Source organism: Notamacropus eugenii, chromosome 4 (genome assembly GCF_028372415.1).
Source record: "Notamacropus eugenii isolate mMacEug1 chromosome 4, mMacEug1.pri_v2, whole genome shotgun sequence".
Lineage (NCBI taxonomy): Eukaryota > Metazoa > Chordata > Mammalia > Diprotodontia > Macropodidae > Notamacropus > Notamacropus eugenii.
This window is the reverse complement of record NC_092875.1, coordinates 400,062,038-400,083,141: the sequence shown is the minus strand read 5'-3', so window position 1 is coordinate 400,083,141 and position 21,104 is coordinate 400,062,038. Positions and strand designations below refer to the sequence as shown.

The 21,104-nt window shown below is 37.0% G+C and overlaps 1 protein-coding gene across 1 annotated transcript in view; it reads left to right on the top strand.

The window, feature by feature from the left end:
* Positions 1-20,336, top strand: part of NDUFAF2 (NADH:ubiquinone oxidoreductase complex assembly factor 2) — a 220,875-nt gene extending 200,539 nt beyond the window's left edge. The window contains exon 4 of the mRNA XM_072605562.1: positions 19,994-20,336. Coding sequence (XP_072461663.1) covers positions 19,994-20,245 — 252 coding nt within the window. The 3' untranslated portion in view covers positions 20,246-20,336. The remainder of the gene's footprint in view (positions 1-19,993) is intronic.
* The last annotated feature ends 768 nt before the right edge of the window (positions 20,337-21,104 follow it).

Here is a 21,104-nt window from a genome sequence, read left to right as displayed (position 1 = left end):
TAGTCATTGACTACTACATTAAGCTATTCCACTGATCCACTGCTTTATTTCTTAGCTAATACCTTTTCTATAGACTGTGTGATAAAGGTTAACTTTCTTCACTAGTATTGGAAAGGGCCTTAGGAAACCAAAAGCCTTTAATGGACATATGGCATATATTTGAGACAAAACCTTTTTTAAGTAGGCAGCATCTATCAGTAAATAATGGAAAGAGTGAGGTACTGATTTAGCTAATATCCCAATGGTGTGTATTACATCTAGAATTAGCACAGTAATTATGAGAATATTTCCCTCCCTATCCCAAACGACAGACGGATTATGTCTCCAGGAGAAGAACAAAAGCAGGAGTGACCACAAGATAAATATTGACTATATCAATAAAGCACAGGTATGAAGCTTCATGCTGGCATCTGTTGCAGCAGCATGTGTACAGTATGCATGCAGATTATAAGATCAGGGTACATGTGGAGAGTAAAAGTTTGAAATTTTTTTATGTGACCCATAATATTGCTGGAGCCATCAATAAACATGTATTATTAAGCACTGATTGTGTGTCAGGCCTGTGCTGGTAGTTGCAGATACAAATCCACATACTGACATATTACAGCTTTGCAGCACACAGCCCTGACTGACAGCAGTATTCTTTTACTGCTCACAGATTGTCATGCTATTAACAGTCAATTAAAATTTTCCTATCCACATTTTTCTAAAGAACAAACAGAAAAGGTACCATATCAATGCCAATTTCTTTCTTACTTGATTTTACAATGACTAGCAAAAGTAAAACTAGCAAAGTGGCTACAGTTTGCTTTTTATTGCTGGTAATTACCTAGGTTTCCTTTCAGTAAAATAATTGTGTTTTTGTGCTTATAGGTACTTTCATTTGCTCGTGTATATTAGTTGATTTGTTTTATTGAAGCACCACCTGTAGAACAATTAATAACTTTTGCTTTATGATTGGTTCATTTTAGTAGCATTTGGGGATTTAATAATTAAATTGGCTGAAGTTCAAAGAAAAAAACTGTACGCCAAAAATCTTTTGCCAGCAAAGAATATAAACAAAGCTTACAATTACCCCCCTCAAATAACAAGAGATTAGTTTGTTGTTGATAGAAATGTTTTGAAAAAATGCAGGACACAAGAAAGCATGTCAAAATAACAAAACACAGTCCACATTTTAATTATTGCAATTGTTCCAAGGGTGTTTTCAATAGAAGTGAATGTGAATAAATTAAACATGACATTGATTTGGCAGAGATCTGCAGTTGATTGGCAAGAACACACAGTAGGAACAGCTTTTGCTAAAGTTGGCTGCTTTTCATTGTACTTGATTTCTTAGCAGCCCCAGTTCTATCTCATAACATAAGTTACCCTTCTATACTAGCTCTCATTTATTTAACCTTTTTAGTGCCTGTTCCCTTCTTGGCAAAATTAAATTCCCTTTTATTTACTAATCTACCAGGAGTTGCCTTGGGTGAGAACACTTAGTGTTTGTCTGGGAAACCACCGTCTCTATTTTTCTTCTTTCTCACATTGACAAGGTGACCTAATATCATAGCATTTCATATTGGCAATTTAACTGGTAGATTGAGAAAATGCAGTTTAATTCTAGGATTTGGCAATATTTTAAAAAATTTGCATCACTTAAGTACTTGATAGGCTTTAATTGTCTTCAGCTGTGTAAGAAATTCACATTGTCAATCAGTATTCAGCTTTAATATTTAAAAACAAGATTATACCACAGACTTGCTCTAATCCTCCTGTGCAGAGACATACCCGATGACCAAGGCCCAGAATGAACACACCTTTTGACAAATTCTACTTTGTGTAGCAAGAAGTGTCACAGTGAATTTGTAGTTTATGAGTCCTTTTCTGTTTTGCCAAATATTTAATCTATTAAGATTGTACTTATCCAAAAATAGGCTGTTTGATATGGTGTTTTTTTCTTTTAATAATGTTTAAATATGATACCTTTAACTGAAAATTGCCTATGAGTGCATATACATTAAATCATCCAGACAAAATGGTGAAATTCTGCCAAATCATATGCAGTAGAAATTATATAACATATCTGATGGCACAAGAGAAGATGTGAATTTATGATACATCTTTATTAATTAAAATAATATAGAAGAAGAATGAGTTTCTTCAAGAGCAAAGCACTTATAGTACCATTTTCTTGAATGGATTTCCAGAAATATTCTGTCTCCAATAACATCAGTACTACTCTGATTTCATTGATGTGAATATTTCTTCCACTGAAACAGATGGCAGCCTTGATGACTTAATAGATAAATAGTCTTAAGAATTGTTATGGCCAAGAAATTCATCACCCTATCACCAACTTTAATGAGTCTCTGTGAACTTAGCTAAGCTAGTTCTCAGATAAAATATATTTCCTTTGTCACTGTATTTGTGCTTGAAGTGTTTTCAGTCAATCAAGAAGTATTTAGTAAGTACCTGTCATATGTCAAGTACCATGTTAGGGAAAAGTGGGATAGCTCTCGCCTTCATGGATCTTACATTCTATCGAAGGAGATAACATGTACATGTATGATACCGAATAAATGAGATAGTTTAGAGTGAGAGAGTACTAGTATTTGGGGCAATCAGGAAAAGCTTTGTTTAGGTGATATCTGAGTTACAGCTTGAAGGAAGGAGTTTCTTTGAGGCAGAGGGGAGATGGCCAATACAAAGGTGTGGAAATGGATCAGCCACATATAAGGAATTAAGCCTATTTGACTAGAATATAGTTTGAGAAGGGAGATAATATAGAAGGAGGCTGTAAAGATAAGTTGGGAACAAGTAGTGAAGGAATTTAAAAGCCAAGCAAAGGAATTTATATTTTATCTTAGAAGCAGCAGGAAGCCACTGGAATTTATTGAGTAGAGAATTGACGTGGTCAGATCTGTACTCTAGTATAATCATTTTATTATCTGGATTAGAGTTGGGAGAGACTTGAGAAAAGACCAAATTAGAAAGTCATCTAATTGTCCAGGAGAAGGGTTATGAGTGTACAAACTAGAGTAGTGGCTATTTTGGTAGTAAGAGGGGGACAGATGCAAGAGATGAAGATGTGAAGTAGGAATAACTTTTATTATATATGGAATGAGGGGAAGGTCAGCTGAAGTATAACACTGAGGTTTCAGATCTGGGAGGCTGAAAGCAGGGTCCTCTCATGAAAATAGGGAAGTTCAGAAGAGGAATAGATTTGAGGGAAAAAATGAGTTGTTTTGGACATGTTGATTTTGAGGTGTCTGTGGGACATCTGGTTCAAAATATTCAGTAGTCACTTGGTAATAGGGGACCTGGAATTCAGTAGAGAAACTAAACTGGATATACATATGTACATCAGGAAATCACACACAGAGCTCAGACTCTGATGACATAGCCTTCAAATACCAAAGGTCATCTCCATGCTCCAACAGAACAACACAGTAGGAGTTTTATAAAGGTCTAGTTCTGATGCCTATTGGATTTTTTTTAATCTAGTCCTCTAATTTCATAAGTGAAAGGAATTCCCAGTATGGAAATTGCCTTTCCATTATGGATCAAGTGATTCTGTCATGACTTATGTTCTTAAACAATTTTAGAGAATGCTGAGAAGTCTGGTTTCTACCTCTGCATCTTCTTACATGTGTGACCTTGGGCAAATCACTTAACTCCTCTGTGCCTCAGTGTCCTTATCAGGAAAATGAGGGTATCCAAATACTAAAGGACCTCTAAGGGACTTAGCAGCTAAACATCTTCATACTAGCATCTATTAAGAGCCTACTATGTGCCAGGCACAGTGCTAAGCTCTACAGATACAAATAAAAGCAGAAGATAGCTCCTGCTGTCAAGGAACTCACCAGTTTAATGAAATTACATAGTCCATAGTATCATAGCTTTAGAGCTGGAAGGGACTTCAAAGGCTATCTATGCTGTTCCTCTCAATTTATAAATGAGGAAATTGTGATCCAGAAATGTTAAGAGACTTGCTCAATCTATGGTCCTGTGATCTGTGGTTGTTTAGCTAATATGTGTCAGAAATAGAACTGGAACCTAGATCTTCCTGGCTCCAAAATCTGCTTGTTCACCTAATTACCAAATATTTTATAATGCTCAAATTGTAGTGATTTTTCTAGTCCTAGTTTCGATTTTCTATATGTTAGTAAGACTTTATTTTATGCCCTAATTTTGTGAAATAATGAGTTTTAATTTCTTCCAAAAATATTAAGGAACTTTATTGCCATGTCATAATTTTGGCTTTAGCTCGATAACTTTGGCTACCCACCTTAACTCATCTCTAAAATACAATTTATTGTCAGCTATGCATTTAAATGGAGGGTATTAATTTGTTAAATGAAAAACATGAATAAATATTCATTTATGTTTGGCTTTGAGACATGTTTTGCACTTATATTTGAATGTGGATATCCACAGAATTCCAAAACCATATTTTAAGTCAAGCAGTGAAACCACATTGTAAATATCCAATATAAAGAAATAGAAAATTGTATTGTTTTCCCATTCCATTTGGACTTCACTGCATACTGGTGGTTAGCATTGTATCTCATTAACAAAGCCCCTCCCTAGAACCAAATTGACCTCACAATCCTCATCTCCCCATTCCTCTCCCCCAACTAAAAAAGACAAAGAAATGTGTTCATCTTCCTTAGGTACTGGGGGTATAGGAATGAAGGACATAAAAATTAAGTGTTTTGATTGAAAATACTTTTTCATTCCAGTGTCTGCTGAACTATAAGTAAGTGGGAGTAAATAGAAATGATGATAACAACAATAAAAAGTTAGAGAGGAAGTAGAAATAGAAACAATATGCTGAAAGTTAAGGATAAATTGTCATTTTTTTTGTTAAAGAAGTGGTCCCCCCTTGTCTCACTTTTCTCAAAAAAATTTTTTGAAATACATTTCATCTGTCTTCAGTAGTCAAAATTATATCACTAACAATAGGGATTATTCATCCTGTTCTGTTCAACAGAGCAGAAAATTGTGGGGTAAGAGGGTAAAACAAAGAGACAAAGCATGCATAAATGTGTTCTCTACTATATATTGTATCATGATAGAGACTAGAATGGTGCCATTTGATAGTTGAAAAGGACCTTATGGTTGTTTTGTCCAACCTCATCATTTTACTCATGAGAACACATAATCACAGAGAGATGAAGTGGCTTATCCCAGGTACACACCTGGTTTAGAGCAGATTCAGGAACATATCCAGGTCTTTCTGAATCCTATACTGCTTGAGGGTTTCTGTACAGTTTAGATTTGGAAAGGAAATGACCCCTTTCAGTGAGCTCTTTATATTCTTCTGTGTTGCTGTCTTAGAGCAAGAATACCTGGTTTGGAGTCTGAGGATGACCTCTGGAGAGGCATACTAATTTAACCTATCGAAGTTTCATCACTAAAATAGAGCTGATCGTGTGTGCCCCATGGAGGTTGCAGGGTTATGAAAATACCTCCTAACTTAAAACAGCCCAAGTCTCCCTTCCTACCACACACAGAGTTCAGAAAATAAGACTTGCATAATTATACAGACTACCTTCCAAACCAGAGCAGTAACACAAAAAGTAGAAAAGCTAGAGGGGAGATCTCTGTCTCTCTCTCTGTCTCTCTCTCTCTCTCTCTCTCTCTCTCTCTCTCTCTCTCTCTCTCTCTCTCACACACACACACACACACATACACACACACACACACACACACACAGACACCCCCTCCTCCCCTACTGGATTTTAAGCACTTTCTTTCATTAGCTAACTCATCACAAAGAAGTTGGGCATCAGCTGTATCCAGTTTTAAGACTTGCTTTTATTTTATTAATAATTTCTCAGAAAATGATTCTTAGAATGCATTATAATGGGATTTTGTTGTACATGGATAGAACATCATCAACATAATTTCAGTCAACCAACAAGCACTTCCTTAGTGCCTGTTATGTGCCAGGCACTGTACTAGACACTGATGATACAAAGAATGAAACAGTTCCTATTCATGAGGAAATTGAGTACATTCCATGGGCATGTATGTGGTATGGTTTGTACAGAGGAGTAGAAATGGATTTTTGTGTGAGAAACAGAGAGAAGGCTGGTTTGGCCAAATTGGAGAGTACAGAATGGTGAGTAATATCCAGTGATGCTGGAAAGATAGTTTGGGGCCAGGTTATGTAGGGCTTTAAAAGCCATTCAGAAAGTTTACATTGAATCCTAAGGGAGATAGGAAACCATTGGAGTTTATTGAGTAGGGAATTAACAGGGTCAGATTTGTGATTAAGGTAAATTACTTTGACATAAGGGTATAAGATAGACTAGGACCTCTAATTAAGAGGTTGTTGAAATAATTTAGGCAAGAGGTGAGGAGGGTCTGAAATGTGTCCATAGAAAGAACCAATATATGTGCTATACATATATAAAAGATAGTATCTCTCAGTGGATTGTCATTTAGCTTACCTGCTATGTTGAATCTGGATTGACATCTTTATCCTCAATTCAATGCAACAAATACTTATTAAACACTAACTGTGCTATGTGCTACGTGAATGGGACAAGTGTGAACACTTTCAGGATCCCTACCCTCAACAAATTTATATTCTGTTAATTTGTTCTAAACCAGTTTCTTTTGAGTTTGGTTGCTCTGAATAAGTTGACCAAAATGTTAAAGTCAACCTTCTTAACCTGGAAAGCTACTAAGATTCAGAAATTCCTTGAGGGTTGGCCTAAAGTAAGCAGTCCACCCATACCCTTCATATTATGGTATTCACTTTTAATATTTTGTTTTTTGCCTAATTTTTTTTTGCAGTTTTTTTTAAACTAGTCTTACATTTTTACAGGGAAAGATAGAAATTTTCTATTTATAATAATGTATACTTTGGCAATGGTAATATCTTTCTGTATAGAATAGATAATCAAAATTAGTATTGAGTGATTTATGATATAAAATATTCTTCAAATAAACATGTCTTTACATTTTTAAATTTTTATTTATATGTTTTGTTCTTACATCATATTCATTTTTAATATGTTCTTCCTTCCCCAACCCTATCAAAAATAAATTTATTAAAACATAAAAAGGTATATCTGCATAACCAACTAGCTTATCAACTAAACATTTCTTCAAATTCTTAACATTTATCTAGTTTAAGAGCTGTTTGGAAACCACAAAGTTATTTCACTGCTCTGAGACAAAACATAAACTAGAAAAAATTCAGAGATGGGGATTAAAAATATTGGATGTCACTAAGATTAATCTTCTAACCACTTATTTACCAATATCAATTTTTTTTTCATTTTTAAAATTCCACTTTGATCTCTTTTGCCCTTAGTTGTGTAGTTATTGCCAGGAGGATAAAAAAAAAGCATTTCAGTAGTGTTGGAGCATAGATTTAGAGCTGCTAAAGCATCATCTAGTTCAGTGGTTCTCAAAAGGTACGCCTTGGCACACTGCCCAGAGTTTCACTAAGTGTGCTGTGAGTTGTATGGAATTTCCACTTGCCGTCATAAATGCATGAGTCTTCCAAATGCCCCATAGTGTGCCCCGGTTCCTCAGACAAAAGAATTATACTAGGCAGTGTGCAAAAAATTAAAAAAAAAAAGTTTGAGGAACAACGATCTTGTCCAACTCCTTCATTTAACAGAGGAGGAGGCTGGATTCCCGTGGGGGCAAGTACTTTGTTTGAATTCAGACCGATAATCTTTCATTCCAAACCCAACACTCTCTCCGTTGTCAAATAAATCTCCAGTAATTTTTTTTATAGATGGTAAATGAGTGGCGTGCTGTGGGTATAGTATAATTTGATTCTAGCAAATTATTTAATATAACCCATAGTCAAGTGAATTCATAGCACCTAAAGAGTGTTGACTAATAGATTTGTATCAAACTAGTTCATGGGCCACAGGACTTGTCCTCATTTCTTTATTTGTAATTTTGGAGACATAGATGGCATGCTTATCAATTTTCAGATAACATAAAGCTGGGAGGAGGATACTTTATGTAATAAATAACAATCAAGATAGAAAATTTTATGACAGTTAAGAATTATGGGGCTGAATTAACAAAATGAGATATAATAGATATAAAGGGAAAAATCCCACCTTAATGTTGAAAATTCAAGTTTAATAAAACGTAGAATGAAAAAAGACCTGTATTACAAAGGTTCCAGTTTAAATAAACAAAAACCAAACAAAATACAGCAACTAATGAATTTTAGTTGACTCCAAGCCTCCAGTGTGATGCAGATGCCAAAAGATGCTGATTGTGGTCCCATTCGGTTTTAATAGAAGTACAGCATCTACAGCAAGTGAATTAATAATTTTACCGTACCCTGTACTTGTCAGGCTACATCTGAACTCTTGTATCCTGCTACATTTTAAAAGGGATGGTGGCAGAATAGTGTGAAGTACTGGACTTTAAGTCAGGAAGACCTAGCTAGATTCAGACCTCTTCTGACACTTACTATCTTTGTGACTGTGGGTTATAGTAATTTAATATCTGTTTCTACGGAATCTTTCTAAGTCATATGCTTGTTGTCACAATCTGGGTGGAAATCACAGGTCTGACTAATGACAGGTCTGACACAGATCCTTTATGTATTTGCACATTGATAAAAGAGCACTCAGAGGAAGGTAACCAGGATGGTGGCAGATTGGAAATGAAGCTACATAACGAAATGATTGAAGACAATGGAGATATTTAGGTCAGAGAAGAAGGTAGGGGGTTGGAGGGTGGGGGGGTGGGGCAACCTGTAATTTCATTGGTGTAGGAAATTCATGGGTGAGGAAATTCCCCCCCCCCCCATCCATATGTCTACACCTTCTCAGTTATTACAGTCTTAAAAGCAAGCACTGAGAGGTTGTGACTCACTGGTCACAACTTTATCCGAGTGCAAACTTGAACCCCTGTCTTGGGGGGAAGGGCTATCTTCACATATTTTAAGGTTTATCATTCTAATAGCTCATATTCATATTGCATATTGATGTTTAGAGAGGACTTTACTCACAACATTCCTATGCAATAGGCATTGAAAATATTCTCATTTTCAGATGAGGAATTTGAGCTCAGAATTTTGGCCGAGGTCCCACAGATACTTATTTCAGTAGACCTTAAACTCAAATCTTCTTAGTCTCAAACTAGTATTCTTTCCACTACCTCATATTGCTTAAAATATGGAAAAGGGATTCAGTTTCTTATCTGTAGCTCCAGAGGACAGAAATAGTACCAACTGATAGAAATTATAGGGAGGTTGGTTTTGGTTCAATGTAAGGAAGAATTTTATAGCAATTAGAACTGTACAAAAATGAAATGAATTACTTTGGGAAATATTGAGTTTCCCATCACTGAAAATTTTCCAGAAGAAAATGAATGACTGTATGTCATAATATTGTTGAAAGAATTCCTGCATTGGTGGGGTTTGGACTAGATGAATTCTACGGTACTTTCCAACAAGATTCCTTAGTTCTAATGCTTTTGTGGTTTCAAATATTAAGAAAATGTGGCATTTTCCAAATTTGGTGAGATAATTTGATTTCGTGGACAGGAAAGGATAATATGTTGATTAAGAGTATTAAAGAATTATGAACTATGTTGTGAACTAACATATAATAGTTGAAAGCTTCGCCATGGTAATTTATACAGCAAATTGTCATTCACAGTTATTCTGTGTGCAGCTAGATGTGGGCTCCCTTGAGAGTTTGCCCAGCATTTCCTGAATTCCCAGGAATTCAGCAATTTGACTATAGTTTAAATACCATATACCAAGGGTCATAAAACCCTCTACCAGTAGCTGTGTATCATTTTCTCCGCCCCACCCCTATGCCCAATACATTTTGAAGAAGGTCCAAGTGTATTCAGACTATTTTATGCCACATTCTTTCTGCTCTATAGCTTCTAAGTTGACTTAGAGCAGAAAGAATAAAATACATATGTATTTCTCATATTTACCCTCTTGGGTGCCACTCTGAATTAGAAAACGTCTCCCCCAACCTCACCATGTTTATAACTGTTCTGTATATCCTCAGCATTTTACTTACTTTAAACCAATTAAAAACAGTGCCTCTGTATCTGTAACAGTATAGTTCCATTTTCAGTCAGTTTAGAAATAGTGGCATTTTTTTACATCCTGATCAAGCCTGCTAAAATAGAAGTTTTTGTGTATACCTACATGTGCAGGCCCATGAATGAGTCAAGTACATATTTATTCTAATCACTCTTTTAAAAGCATCAATATTGGCATCTTAAATAAAATTTTACCTACTCCCTAAAATTCTTGCCTACCTGAAGCTGGAGTGGCTGGCCAATGCTGGGACCATCTTGGGCACTTGAATTTTTTAAAAGCTGAACTCAATTTTACTCACTTTAAATTTAAAGGGGAAAAAAAGGCCACAGGGATTCAAGGTACCTTGACTTAGACAAAAGCAAAACTCTATGTCTAGTCACATCATTGGCCTAAAGATATAATCACCTTCTGCTGCATAGTCCTTTAAGAACTCAATAGCAGTGCTTAATATTTATTTATGTACATATTGAGATTTAATATTTTATATCTGAGAAAATATGAGGGAAATTCCTTGACTTTTTTTGGCACTTTAAAACTGATTTTTTGACAGACTACTTCTGTTTATCTTTAATTATATAAATTGCTCTTTTCTTAACCTTACTATAAGTCTCTTCATCTTGACCATTACAAATATTTATAAAACTAGGTCCCCTTACATAAATGATTTATGTTCTGTTTAGTTTTCCTGGATGACGTCAGCAGGAGTCTGGTGGTAATTAGTTTAAAAAAGAAAGAAGGAAAATTTTTCTCCCCAAAAATGAAAGGTTTTCTTTTTTTAAAATCTTTTTTTAAACAACTCTCAAAGTTTTAACCCATATGTCTTCATGGAAAGGTGACCAGCTCATATGATCTTGTGGTGATCATTGTGGTATTTCAGCACAGCCTTTGGCAGAAATACTAACCATCATAGTGGCAGAGAAATTACATAGATGGAGTGTGGGGGAGGGGAGCCTACTCATGTTCTCCCTTTTCTTTCAGAGTAGATACATAGGTTCTGAAGCTGTTAGCCTGTGAGTTTAGAGCTTATGTGCTAGTGAGCCACCTCTGGCCATACATCTCCTTTGGAGAGAATGGATAAAGCAGTTTCTCATCAGCTGTGACATGGCAGTACCACTTCCAAGTTAGATCTTTCAATAATCTTCAAGTTCTTCCCCAAAAATCATATCAGAAGGCAAAGTAGCATGGGCTCATACCAAAAGAGGGAATAAAGCACTCTCTCCTACTACTCATTATCTCCACTTTCATCAAGACATTTTATTTGTAATATTCTTACTTCTATAGCCACCCTTTATTTGAGCCTCCTAAGAGAAAAGGAGTAACAGACCTTTTTATTCACTGTTGCTCACCTACCATTGCCCTACCATGAACCCAGCATTCATAGATCCCCAAAAGAGTCCATTGATAGATTCAGGGGGTCTGTGATCTTGGATGGGAAAAAGTTACATCTTTATTTCCACTAATTTCTAACTGAAGTATAACATTTCTTTTAATTATTTAAAAAATATCATTCTAAAAAGTAGTCCATACTGCCAAAGGGGTCTATGACACACACAAAAAAGGTTAAGAACTCCTGCCTTTTGTATGCCGTAAGGGAGTCAGTACATAAATGTGTGGATCTGTAGAACAGGACTAGGTTATGGAGAAGCCTCTGCTAAATTTTTTTTTTAATTCCAAATTATTTATTTAAGTTTTCAACATTCATTCAAGATTTTGAGTTCCAAATTTTCTCTCCGTCTTTCCCCTCTGCCCATCCCAAAACAGTGTGCATTCTGATTACCCCTTCCCCTAATCTGCCCTCCCTTCTATCACACCCTTCCCTTCTCTTATCCCCATCCCCTCTATTTTCTTGGAGGACAAGATAGATTTCTATACCCCATTGCCTGTATATCTTATTTCTCAGTTGCATGTAAAAACAATTTTTAAAATTTGTTTTTAAAACTTTGAATTCCAACTTCTTTCCCTTCCTCCCTCCCCACCCATCCCCACTGAGAAGACAAGCAATTTGATATATGTTATACATGTGAAGTTATGCAAAAGACTTCCATGAAAGTCATATTGTGGAAGACTAACTGTATTTCTCTCCATCCTATCCTGCCCATTTATTCTGTTCTCTCTTTTGACCTTATCCCTCCTCAAAAGTATTTACTTCTAATTATTCCCTCCTTCCATTTGCCCTCCTTTCTATCATCCCCACAACACCACTCCCGCTTATCTTCTTCTCCCCTTTTTTTCCTGTAATGTAAGATACAGTTTCATAGCAAATTGAGTATGCATGTTATTCCCTCCTCAAGCCAAATGTAATGAGAGTAAGGTTCACTTTTTCCCTCTCACCTTCTTTCCTTTCCCTTCCCTTCCACTGAAAAAAGCTTTTTCTTGCCTCTCTTATGTGTGAGATAATTTGCCCCATTCTATTTTTCCTTTTCTCCTCCCAATATATTCTTTTCTCACCCCTTAAGTTTATTTTTTTAGATATCATCCCTTCCTATTCAACTCACCCTGTGCCTTATGTCTATATGTATATAATCCCTCCAACTACCCAAATGCTGAGAAAAGTCTCAAGAGTTACAAGTATCATCTTTCCATGTAGGAATGTAAACAGTTCAACTTCAGTAAGTCCCTTATAATTTCTCTTTTCTGTTTACCTTTTTATGCTTTTCTTGATTCTTGTGATTGAAAGTCAAATTTTCTATTCAGCTGTGTTCTTTTCATCAAGAATGCTTGAAAGTCCTGTATTTCATTGAATGATCATTTTTTTCCCCTGAAGTATTATACTCAGTTTTGCTGGGTAGGTGATTCTTGGATTTAATCCTAGTTCCTTTGACTTCTGGAATATCATATCCCAAGTCTTTTGATCCCTTAATGTAGAAGCTGCTAGATCTTGAGTTATCCTGATTGTTTTCCCACAATACTCGAATTGTTTCTTTCCATCTGCTTGCAATACTTTCTCCTTGACCTGGGAGCTTTAGAATTTGGCTACAGTGTTCGTAGGAGTTTTCCCTTGGGGATCTCTTTCAGGAGGCGATCAGTGAATTCTTTCAATATTTATTTGACCCTCTGGTTCTAGAATATCAGGGCAATTTTCCTTGATAATTTCATGAAAGAGGTTGTCTAGGCTCTTTTTTTGGTCATGGCTTTCAGGTAGGCCCACAATTTTTAAATTGTGTCTCCTGGATCTATTTTCCAGGTCAGTTGTTTTTCCAGTGAGATATTTCACATTGTCTGCTATTTTTTCATTCCTTTGGTTTTGTTTTGTAATTTCTTGATTTTTCATAAAGTCATTAGCTTCCACCTGCTCCATTATAATCTTTAAGGAATTATTTTCTTCAGTGAGCTTTTGAGCCTCCTTTTCCATCTGGCCAGTTCTGCTTTTTAGGGCATTCTTCTCTTCATTGACTTTTTGGATCTCTTTTGTCATTTGGGTTAGTCCATTTTTTACAATATTATTTTCTTCAGCATTTTTGAGGGTTCTCCTTTAGCAAGCAATTGAATCATTTTTCATAATTTTCTTGAATCACTCTCATTTCTCTTCCCAATTTTTGCTCTACTTCTCTTAATTGATTTTCAAAATCCTTTTTGAGCTGTTTCATGACCTGAGATCAGTTCTTGGAGGCTTTGGATGGAGGAGCTTTGACTTTGTTTGCATGTTTTGGTCTTTCTTGTCACCAAAGTAAGATTCTATAGTCTGATTCTTTTTTGGGGTTTTGCTCATTTCCACAGCCATTTACTTGACTTTTGAGCTCTTTGTCAAGGTAGATCTATGGTTCCAGTGGGAGTTGGGAATATACTGTCAGCCACTCGATTTCCCCACAATCTGTGGGCCTAGAGGTCCAGAAACAGTCGCTTTCTCTGCCCCAGCAACTGTTGTGAGTGCCATGGGTTTCTCCACCCCTTTTCCCCCTCTGCTGCCCTTGGGGCTAGGGCCAGACCACTCCACTCTCCCACACTGGTCCCACAGGTTTTTCCACTGACCTTCCAATTTGTCCTCAACATTTTGGGGTCCTGAAGTCTGGAAACTGTCACAGGTACGAGAGATTCAGTCTCCCCAAGACCTGCTCAGGTCCTCTCTGTGCCGGCTGGACTGGACCCTGCCCCAACTGTGGTGCGATAGACACTTCCTGGCAACCTTCCAGGTTGTCTTGGGCTGGAGATTTGCTTCACTTCTTTATTCTGTGGGTTCTGCAGCTCCAGACTTTGTTTAGAGCCATTTTTTACAGGTATTTGGCTGGGTTTAGCATAGCACTCTAGGAAGTACATGCTGTTACTCCACCATCATGCCCCCACCTCCACCTTTTCATAAGAGTCTTCTGTGCCAAGAGGTCCCAGGTCTTGTTTCACTGGCACCTCTATTGCATCTTCATTGGTCCCACTTTCTCAGTACCTTAGTATCCATCTCCCCTATGAAGAAAGAACAGACTCCATCTTAATTGCTCACTGAGAGTTCCTTATCTCTCCTCATCATCACCTCATGTCATCATTATGTCAGTATCTTCTTCACACCTGTCTCACATGAAGAGCTGGTCCTTCTCCTTTCCAAGACAAAGCCCTCTACGAATATACCAGTGATTGCATTCAGTCCCATCTTAGCAGATTGGCCCCTCCATCATTCCCATTCTCTCATTTATATTCATTCTCTCCTTGTCTGCTGGTTACTTCCCTACTGCCATAAATATGCCCCTGTCTCACCACTCCTCAGAAAACCCCACTTCATCCGTCCTTCTCCATATCATCCCATATCTCTTCTCTCAAAGCTATCTTTAATGGATACTCCCACTTCTTTTCTTCCCACTCTCTTCTGCCCTCATTATTCAGCACAAACTGCTTTCTCCAGAGTTACCAATGATCTCTTAATTGCCAAATCTAATGGCCTTTTTTTCTTTCTTCATTCTTCTTGACCTCCATGCAGCCTGAAACAGTCATTTACCATCTTTCTCCTTGATACTCCAAGTTTCCATGACAGTTTCCTGGTTCTCATACCTTTCTTTACAGGATCTTCATCTATGTTAGACATCTCAAACTGTATATCTAGTAGACATCTTAAATTCAGTATGTCCAAAAGTGAACTAATTTTCTTTTCCCCCAACCTCCACCTCACTTTTGTATTTTTCCATTACTATTAAGGGCATTTACCATCCACCCAGGTTTGAAACCTAGGTGTCATCCTCAACTTTTCACCTTCTTTCACCTCCCATATCCAGTCTATTACTAAGTTCTGTTGATTTTACTGTCATAAAAATTCTTCTATACATCCTCTTCTCTCCTCTGAGGCTGCCACCATCCTGGTACAGGCCCTTATCACCTCACAGCAACCTTGCAAGGTATGTGCTCTTATTATTCCCATCTTGCAGTTGAGCAAACAGGTTAAGTGACCTGTCCAGTGTGACACAGCTAGTAAGTAAGTGTCTGGATTTGAACTCAGGTCTCCCTAACTCCAGGCCCACTCTGCCACCAGCTATCTCTATATTTATTAAGTGTCTGCTGTGTGCCAGGTACTGTGCCAAGGGCTTTTACAAATATTATCTCCTCTGATCCTCACAACAACCTTGTGAGTTATGGTATATTATTCCCATTTTACAGTTAATGAAACTGAAGCAGACGGGTTAGGTGACTTGTCCAAATTCACACAGTTAATAAGCGTCTGAGGCCAGGTTTTAACTCATCTTCCTGACTTTAGGCCCAGCTCCCTATCCCATGTACCACCTCACTGCCTCTCAGTTCCTTAGCACCACTCCACTATATGTGTTTTCTCCCCATTCAGATGCAGTATACTTAAAAAAGGCACTGGCTCCCTTTTGTATTTGTATTCCAAGAATTTACTAGACTGTTTGGTACAAAGTAAATACTTTAAAAACACTCTTTTATTCATTCATTCACTTCCATTCAAAATACTACTAGGAAAAGTATGAGAGGATAGAAAGATGTTTAATAGCTGATAAAGAATAAAATTTTAAAATTATAAACATTATTATGCGTTAAACTTAATGTGACCTTGGACAAGTCACTAAGATTCCATAGGCATTAGTTTCCTTACCTGTAAAATGAAAAGATTGGACTATATGCCCTCTAAAATCCCTTCAGTTCTGGATCAATGATCCTGTAATCCAAAATACCAACTGCAAGAAAACAGACCTTGTCCTTCTCTCTCTTTCCCCTAGTGACTAATTGCTTTCTGTCAAGTTCTGTTCTAGATGCTGGTTGTCAGTTCTAGCTTTCTTGCTGATGAATATCGTTGGAAAGGCTGGTGAATACTTTTTTTTGTTGTTGTTGTTTTTTAATTTGCCTATAAGTCTCAAGTATGGAAACTTGGGGGAAAATAGTCTCTCAGTGCTTAGTCTTATCCTTATCAGCTTCAGTTCTCCAAAACATATAGGTGTTTGCATCACCTAGATTCACTGACTTTAGATTTGGAGATTCCCTTCCCACTTTTATTTTTCCTAGCTCCCATCAGGACCAATGAGAAAGTGATATTCATACTTCTTTCCTTTATTGTTAGCTTTCTTCCATGTCTCTACACTCCCCTAAGAAGTAGAATTTCAGGTTTGAGAGTAATTAAAACCAAAGTTTTATACATACAGTACATAACATCATTATATTCCTCATACCCCAAATAACTGGCCACAGACATATCAAAACAGTTTTCTGCATCCTTAGTATTTCAGAGATCTTGTTGAAAATTATAATTTAGCAAATGTATTTTTAAAAGGAATTCCTGCTTTGAATGGAAAGTTAAATTAAATGACTTCCAATTCTGTTCAGAACAGTTTTTTTAATATTTCCAGTTCTTTCAGCTTCAACACATGATTTTTCAGTGTCCCTGTAAAAGATAGTTATTCGAATTTTCAAAAACTATAAGCATTTAGCTTATTATAGATACAGTATGAATCCTACAACACCCTTCTCACTTCTCACTTTAGCATAAACCTAGCTTTCCCCTTGAGAATATCACATCCCTAGAAACCCTCTCCACAGAAAGCCACATCCCTCATATCGTAAGGCCAGAGGAGGTATTGGTATAACTCTTCTCTGCTACTGTCCTTTGGTAATTTTCCTCTAAAAATCCATTGCATGTGATTATACAGCCTCCCGGACCTTGTTACCGTCCTTAACCTGCTGAATCCCACTTTCTAGCCTTCCCAGTGACTTCAGCACCTAGTTCACAATCGTCCCATCAGCTTCTTTCCGTTTCCTGCCATCCTCCTCAAGAGCTTCATTACTCACGTTAACCTATCAAAAATTCTATTTACATAATTCCTCAACTTCTTCACCTCCACTGCCTCCCTTTTTTCTCAACTTCTGCATATATAATGATTGACATTAGATTTTACCATGATAGAACTGTACTGTCTCCAAGACCTTGAACTTTTAAATTCCATTTTGTAAATACAGCTTACTCTCATTCCACTTCAATCTTTCATTCATACCCTGATTGTGACCTGAAGTCCCTTGATTCTCTCTGTCCCTCCATTCTTTCATCTCCCATACTTTGGCTTTCCTAACCGCCATACCTGTCCTTGACCGCTGCTGGTCTGCTTTAATAATTTATTTGTTACCACCCTTGCCCACCTCCACAAATTTCCTCTATCACAAAATAATTCTCAACTCCAGATGACAGTAAATACTAATAATAGCAACAATAGAATTTATGGTACTTTAAGGTATGCAGAGTGTTGTGTAAATATCCTATTTTATCCTCACAACAACTCTGGGAGGAAGGTGCTGAAACTGAAGCTGACAGTTTAAGAGTCTTGCCCATGGTCACACAATAAGAGTTTGAGACTGTGTTTGAAATCAGGTCTTCCAGAATACAAGTCTGGTGCTCTAGCCAGTCCACCACCTACCTGGGTTTTTCTTCTGCTATGTCTGAGTATGGCTGGAGAAAGTCAGGTGTCTGTGCTGATTTCACACTACTACAAATTTGTAATACAGAACCTCAAATGGTCCCTCACTGCTATTCACTGATCTTTTTCTTTTAGTCTAATCCCTGTCTCATTCCCCACAGCAGCTGTTTCAAACTTCCTTTTTTTCCCTTTCTCCTGGCCCCCATCCAATTAACAGATGATGTAGCCCACTTTTTTAACTGGTAAAAAAAAAATAATTTGACCAAAGCTTCTTGAACGGTTTTCTTCTGTTCCTCAAAATTTCTGAATATCTTTCCATTTGTCTTTCCTTCTATCCTGTCTCAAAAGGTTTTAATTCCCTCTACTTATACTTTTAATTCTGTTACCTTTTCACTTCTTCTGAACCTTGCTGCAGCAATTACTCCCCATCATAATCTTCACTAATCCCTCCCTCCACTCTCCTTCTAATCTGTCCCCATATTTATTCAAGTATCCCCAAAGCTAAAAATGCCCTTCTTCAACCCTTAACCCAGATCCATCTGGCTCCTCCCTCCCATGGCCAAACTTCTTGGAAAAGTTGCCTAAAACCTATGTCTTTACTTCTGTTCCACACTCTGTCCCTCACTTTCATCCTGAGCTTTAAATCAAACCTGCTTCCTCAGAAGTCACTGGAGATCTCCTAATAAACAAATACAATAGCTAATTTTAGCCCTTGTCTTCCTTGCCTTCTCTAAGAATGTGACATTATTTACCACATCCTCCTTCTTTTATGCTTTCTCTCCCATTGGCTTCTGATACAGTGGCCTATATATGAGCCTATCTCTTTACTTGCTCTTGTCTTGTCCTTCCCTGTTTCCTCTTCCTCTTTCAAAATAAATTATATGTTCAAGGTTCTGCTCTGGACCCACTTTTCTTCTTTATCTATCCTGTCTCCTTTGACATTATTCACTCATATCCCACAAATCCATGTCTCCAGTTATACCCTCTCCTATTAGCTATAAACTTGCATTTTGAACTACTTATAGGATATCCCCATTTGTCCAATAGACATTTCATACTTAATTTCTCCCAAATCCAACTTAATATCTTTCCCAAAAAGTCCATTTCCCCTAACTTCATTATTTCTGTCAACGAAATTAAAACCCATTCACCCAGACTCCCATAATCAAACTTTGGTTCCTTCCTGTCTTCTCATATTTGCCATTTTCTAAGTCCTATATAATCTACCTTTGAAGTACTTCACAGTACCATCCCTCTTGTCTGTTCCCACCAACCCCAGCGTGACCCCTCATTACTGTACCTAGTCTTGTGCGGTATCCTCCTGACACCTCCATCTCCTTCTTCCTTCCATCCATCCTTCATGTTATTTATTTGTTGCAGTTTTTCAAATGGTGATTGCCTGGAATAGGAGTGTCATTGCATACCTACTTATATTTGCACTAACATGTAATCTTAAATAAAGGAGAACCAGTGGAAAGTATTTAAAGTTTACTGTTGATCCCATGATGCTTGAACTTTGACCTTTCTTTAGGAGTGGAGGGAAAGAGTACTGCAGTGTTCTGGTACCTTCCTTCTCCTGTATCTGCCTAACCCTGAAGCCACCAGCCACTTCAGCCTCTAGTTTTCACTTCTTCTGTGGTAGATCTGAGCAATGACTAGTCACCAAAAAGAAAATAAGCAAAGAGTTCAAATAGTGTCCATGAGATTAACTTTGCCTGTCCTAACCTATGTTCATGATTACTTGGATTTCTTATATTAATCAAATTGTTTCATTTTGTGATGAATATTTCTATCTAATAATAGTCCTCCGTTTTCTTATTTCATATTAAACAAAAAGGTGGAACAGTTTAATTAATTTTCTAATTTAATGATAAGATGTAGTACTCATTCCATACTTAAGACTAATTAGACTAATTAGAACTAATTAGTTCACTCAGTGTGAATAGGCATTATATATGATTGTAATGCAAATTCTCTTAAGAATTAATAAAAAATTATCTTAAGAAAAGTGTATCTTCTCTTTAAGTCCATGCTTGTTTTTTCTTTTTATAACAACAAACTCATGTCTAATGGGATTTTTCATGTCCTCCGTTACTGTGTGTTCATGCAGGAAATAATGAAGAATGAGAAATATAAAGAAGATAGTAAAATAAAAATCGAAGACGTTTCTGAAAAAGAAAACCTTCAAATCACAGACAGCAAGGAAATGCTTGCTGTTTCGCCAGTTCAAACTAAAATTAAAGGACATGCATCAGCTCCTGACTTTGGAAAAAGTGACCCATCAAAAGATCCCACTAGCACTGGTAAAACCTTCCAACCAGGATCCTGGCTGCCTCCAGAAAGCAATAACCAGAATAAATGAACACATTTGCTATGGGTAAAATCCTTTCAATTAAGTGGATGTGATTATTTCAACAACTAAATAAAAATAAAGGAAGATGTAAAAAACTGAATCACTTTGTATTTTCTAGATGTACAGTAGAACTACATTCCATTAGGCTTAATTGTTCTTTTTAGGAACCATTTTAGAAAAATTGAATTTGATGGAGCCATAAAGTTAGAAACACATTAAATATGTGTGCTTAAATTTTTACTGTGTTTTAGTGCATTGATTTACTTTTGTATAGTCCCCACTAAGTGCTACCCTGCTTGAGGGAAATGCCAAACACATGGATACGCAACAAGCTGTGGCTTGTGATGACATTCAGGAATCTTCCATAAATATTCCCAAATAGAAATAGTAATAGTGGGTGAAGTAGCCCTGGGATTTGGGGGAGAGGAGATTTCGAAGAGCTAAAAAGAAAATAAAAATAAAAGAAAAGACTAAACTAGGAACAAAGAATAGTTGATAACAAAAATCATTTCTGGGTCACATGATCAACACGATGGCAGACTAGACATGTTCTCTGATCCCCACAACCTCTCAAACTTCTATAAAACAGAAATTATAGACCAGAGATAAAGTAACTGCAGCCATCTCCATGGTCTAGGACTCCAGAATCCAAAAAAAAAGGTTTACAAAGACAAAATATCATCTGACACGTACCTGGAGCTCACGCAGCACCCTTCCCCCACCTCCCACATGACTAGCAGCAATGCTGCTCTAGTTAACCTGTGAACTGGATCAGTCTCCCACCTCACTTTCTCTCCCTCCCTCACTCCTTTTCCAGTGCCATGGAGATCCTTGCTCCAGACTACAGAACTTGGCTTGGCCTCAACAG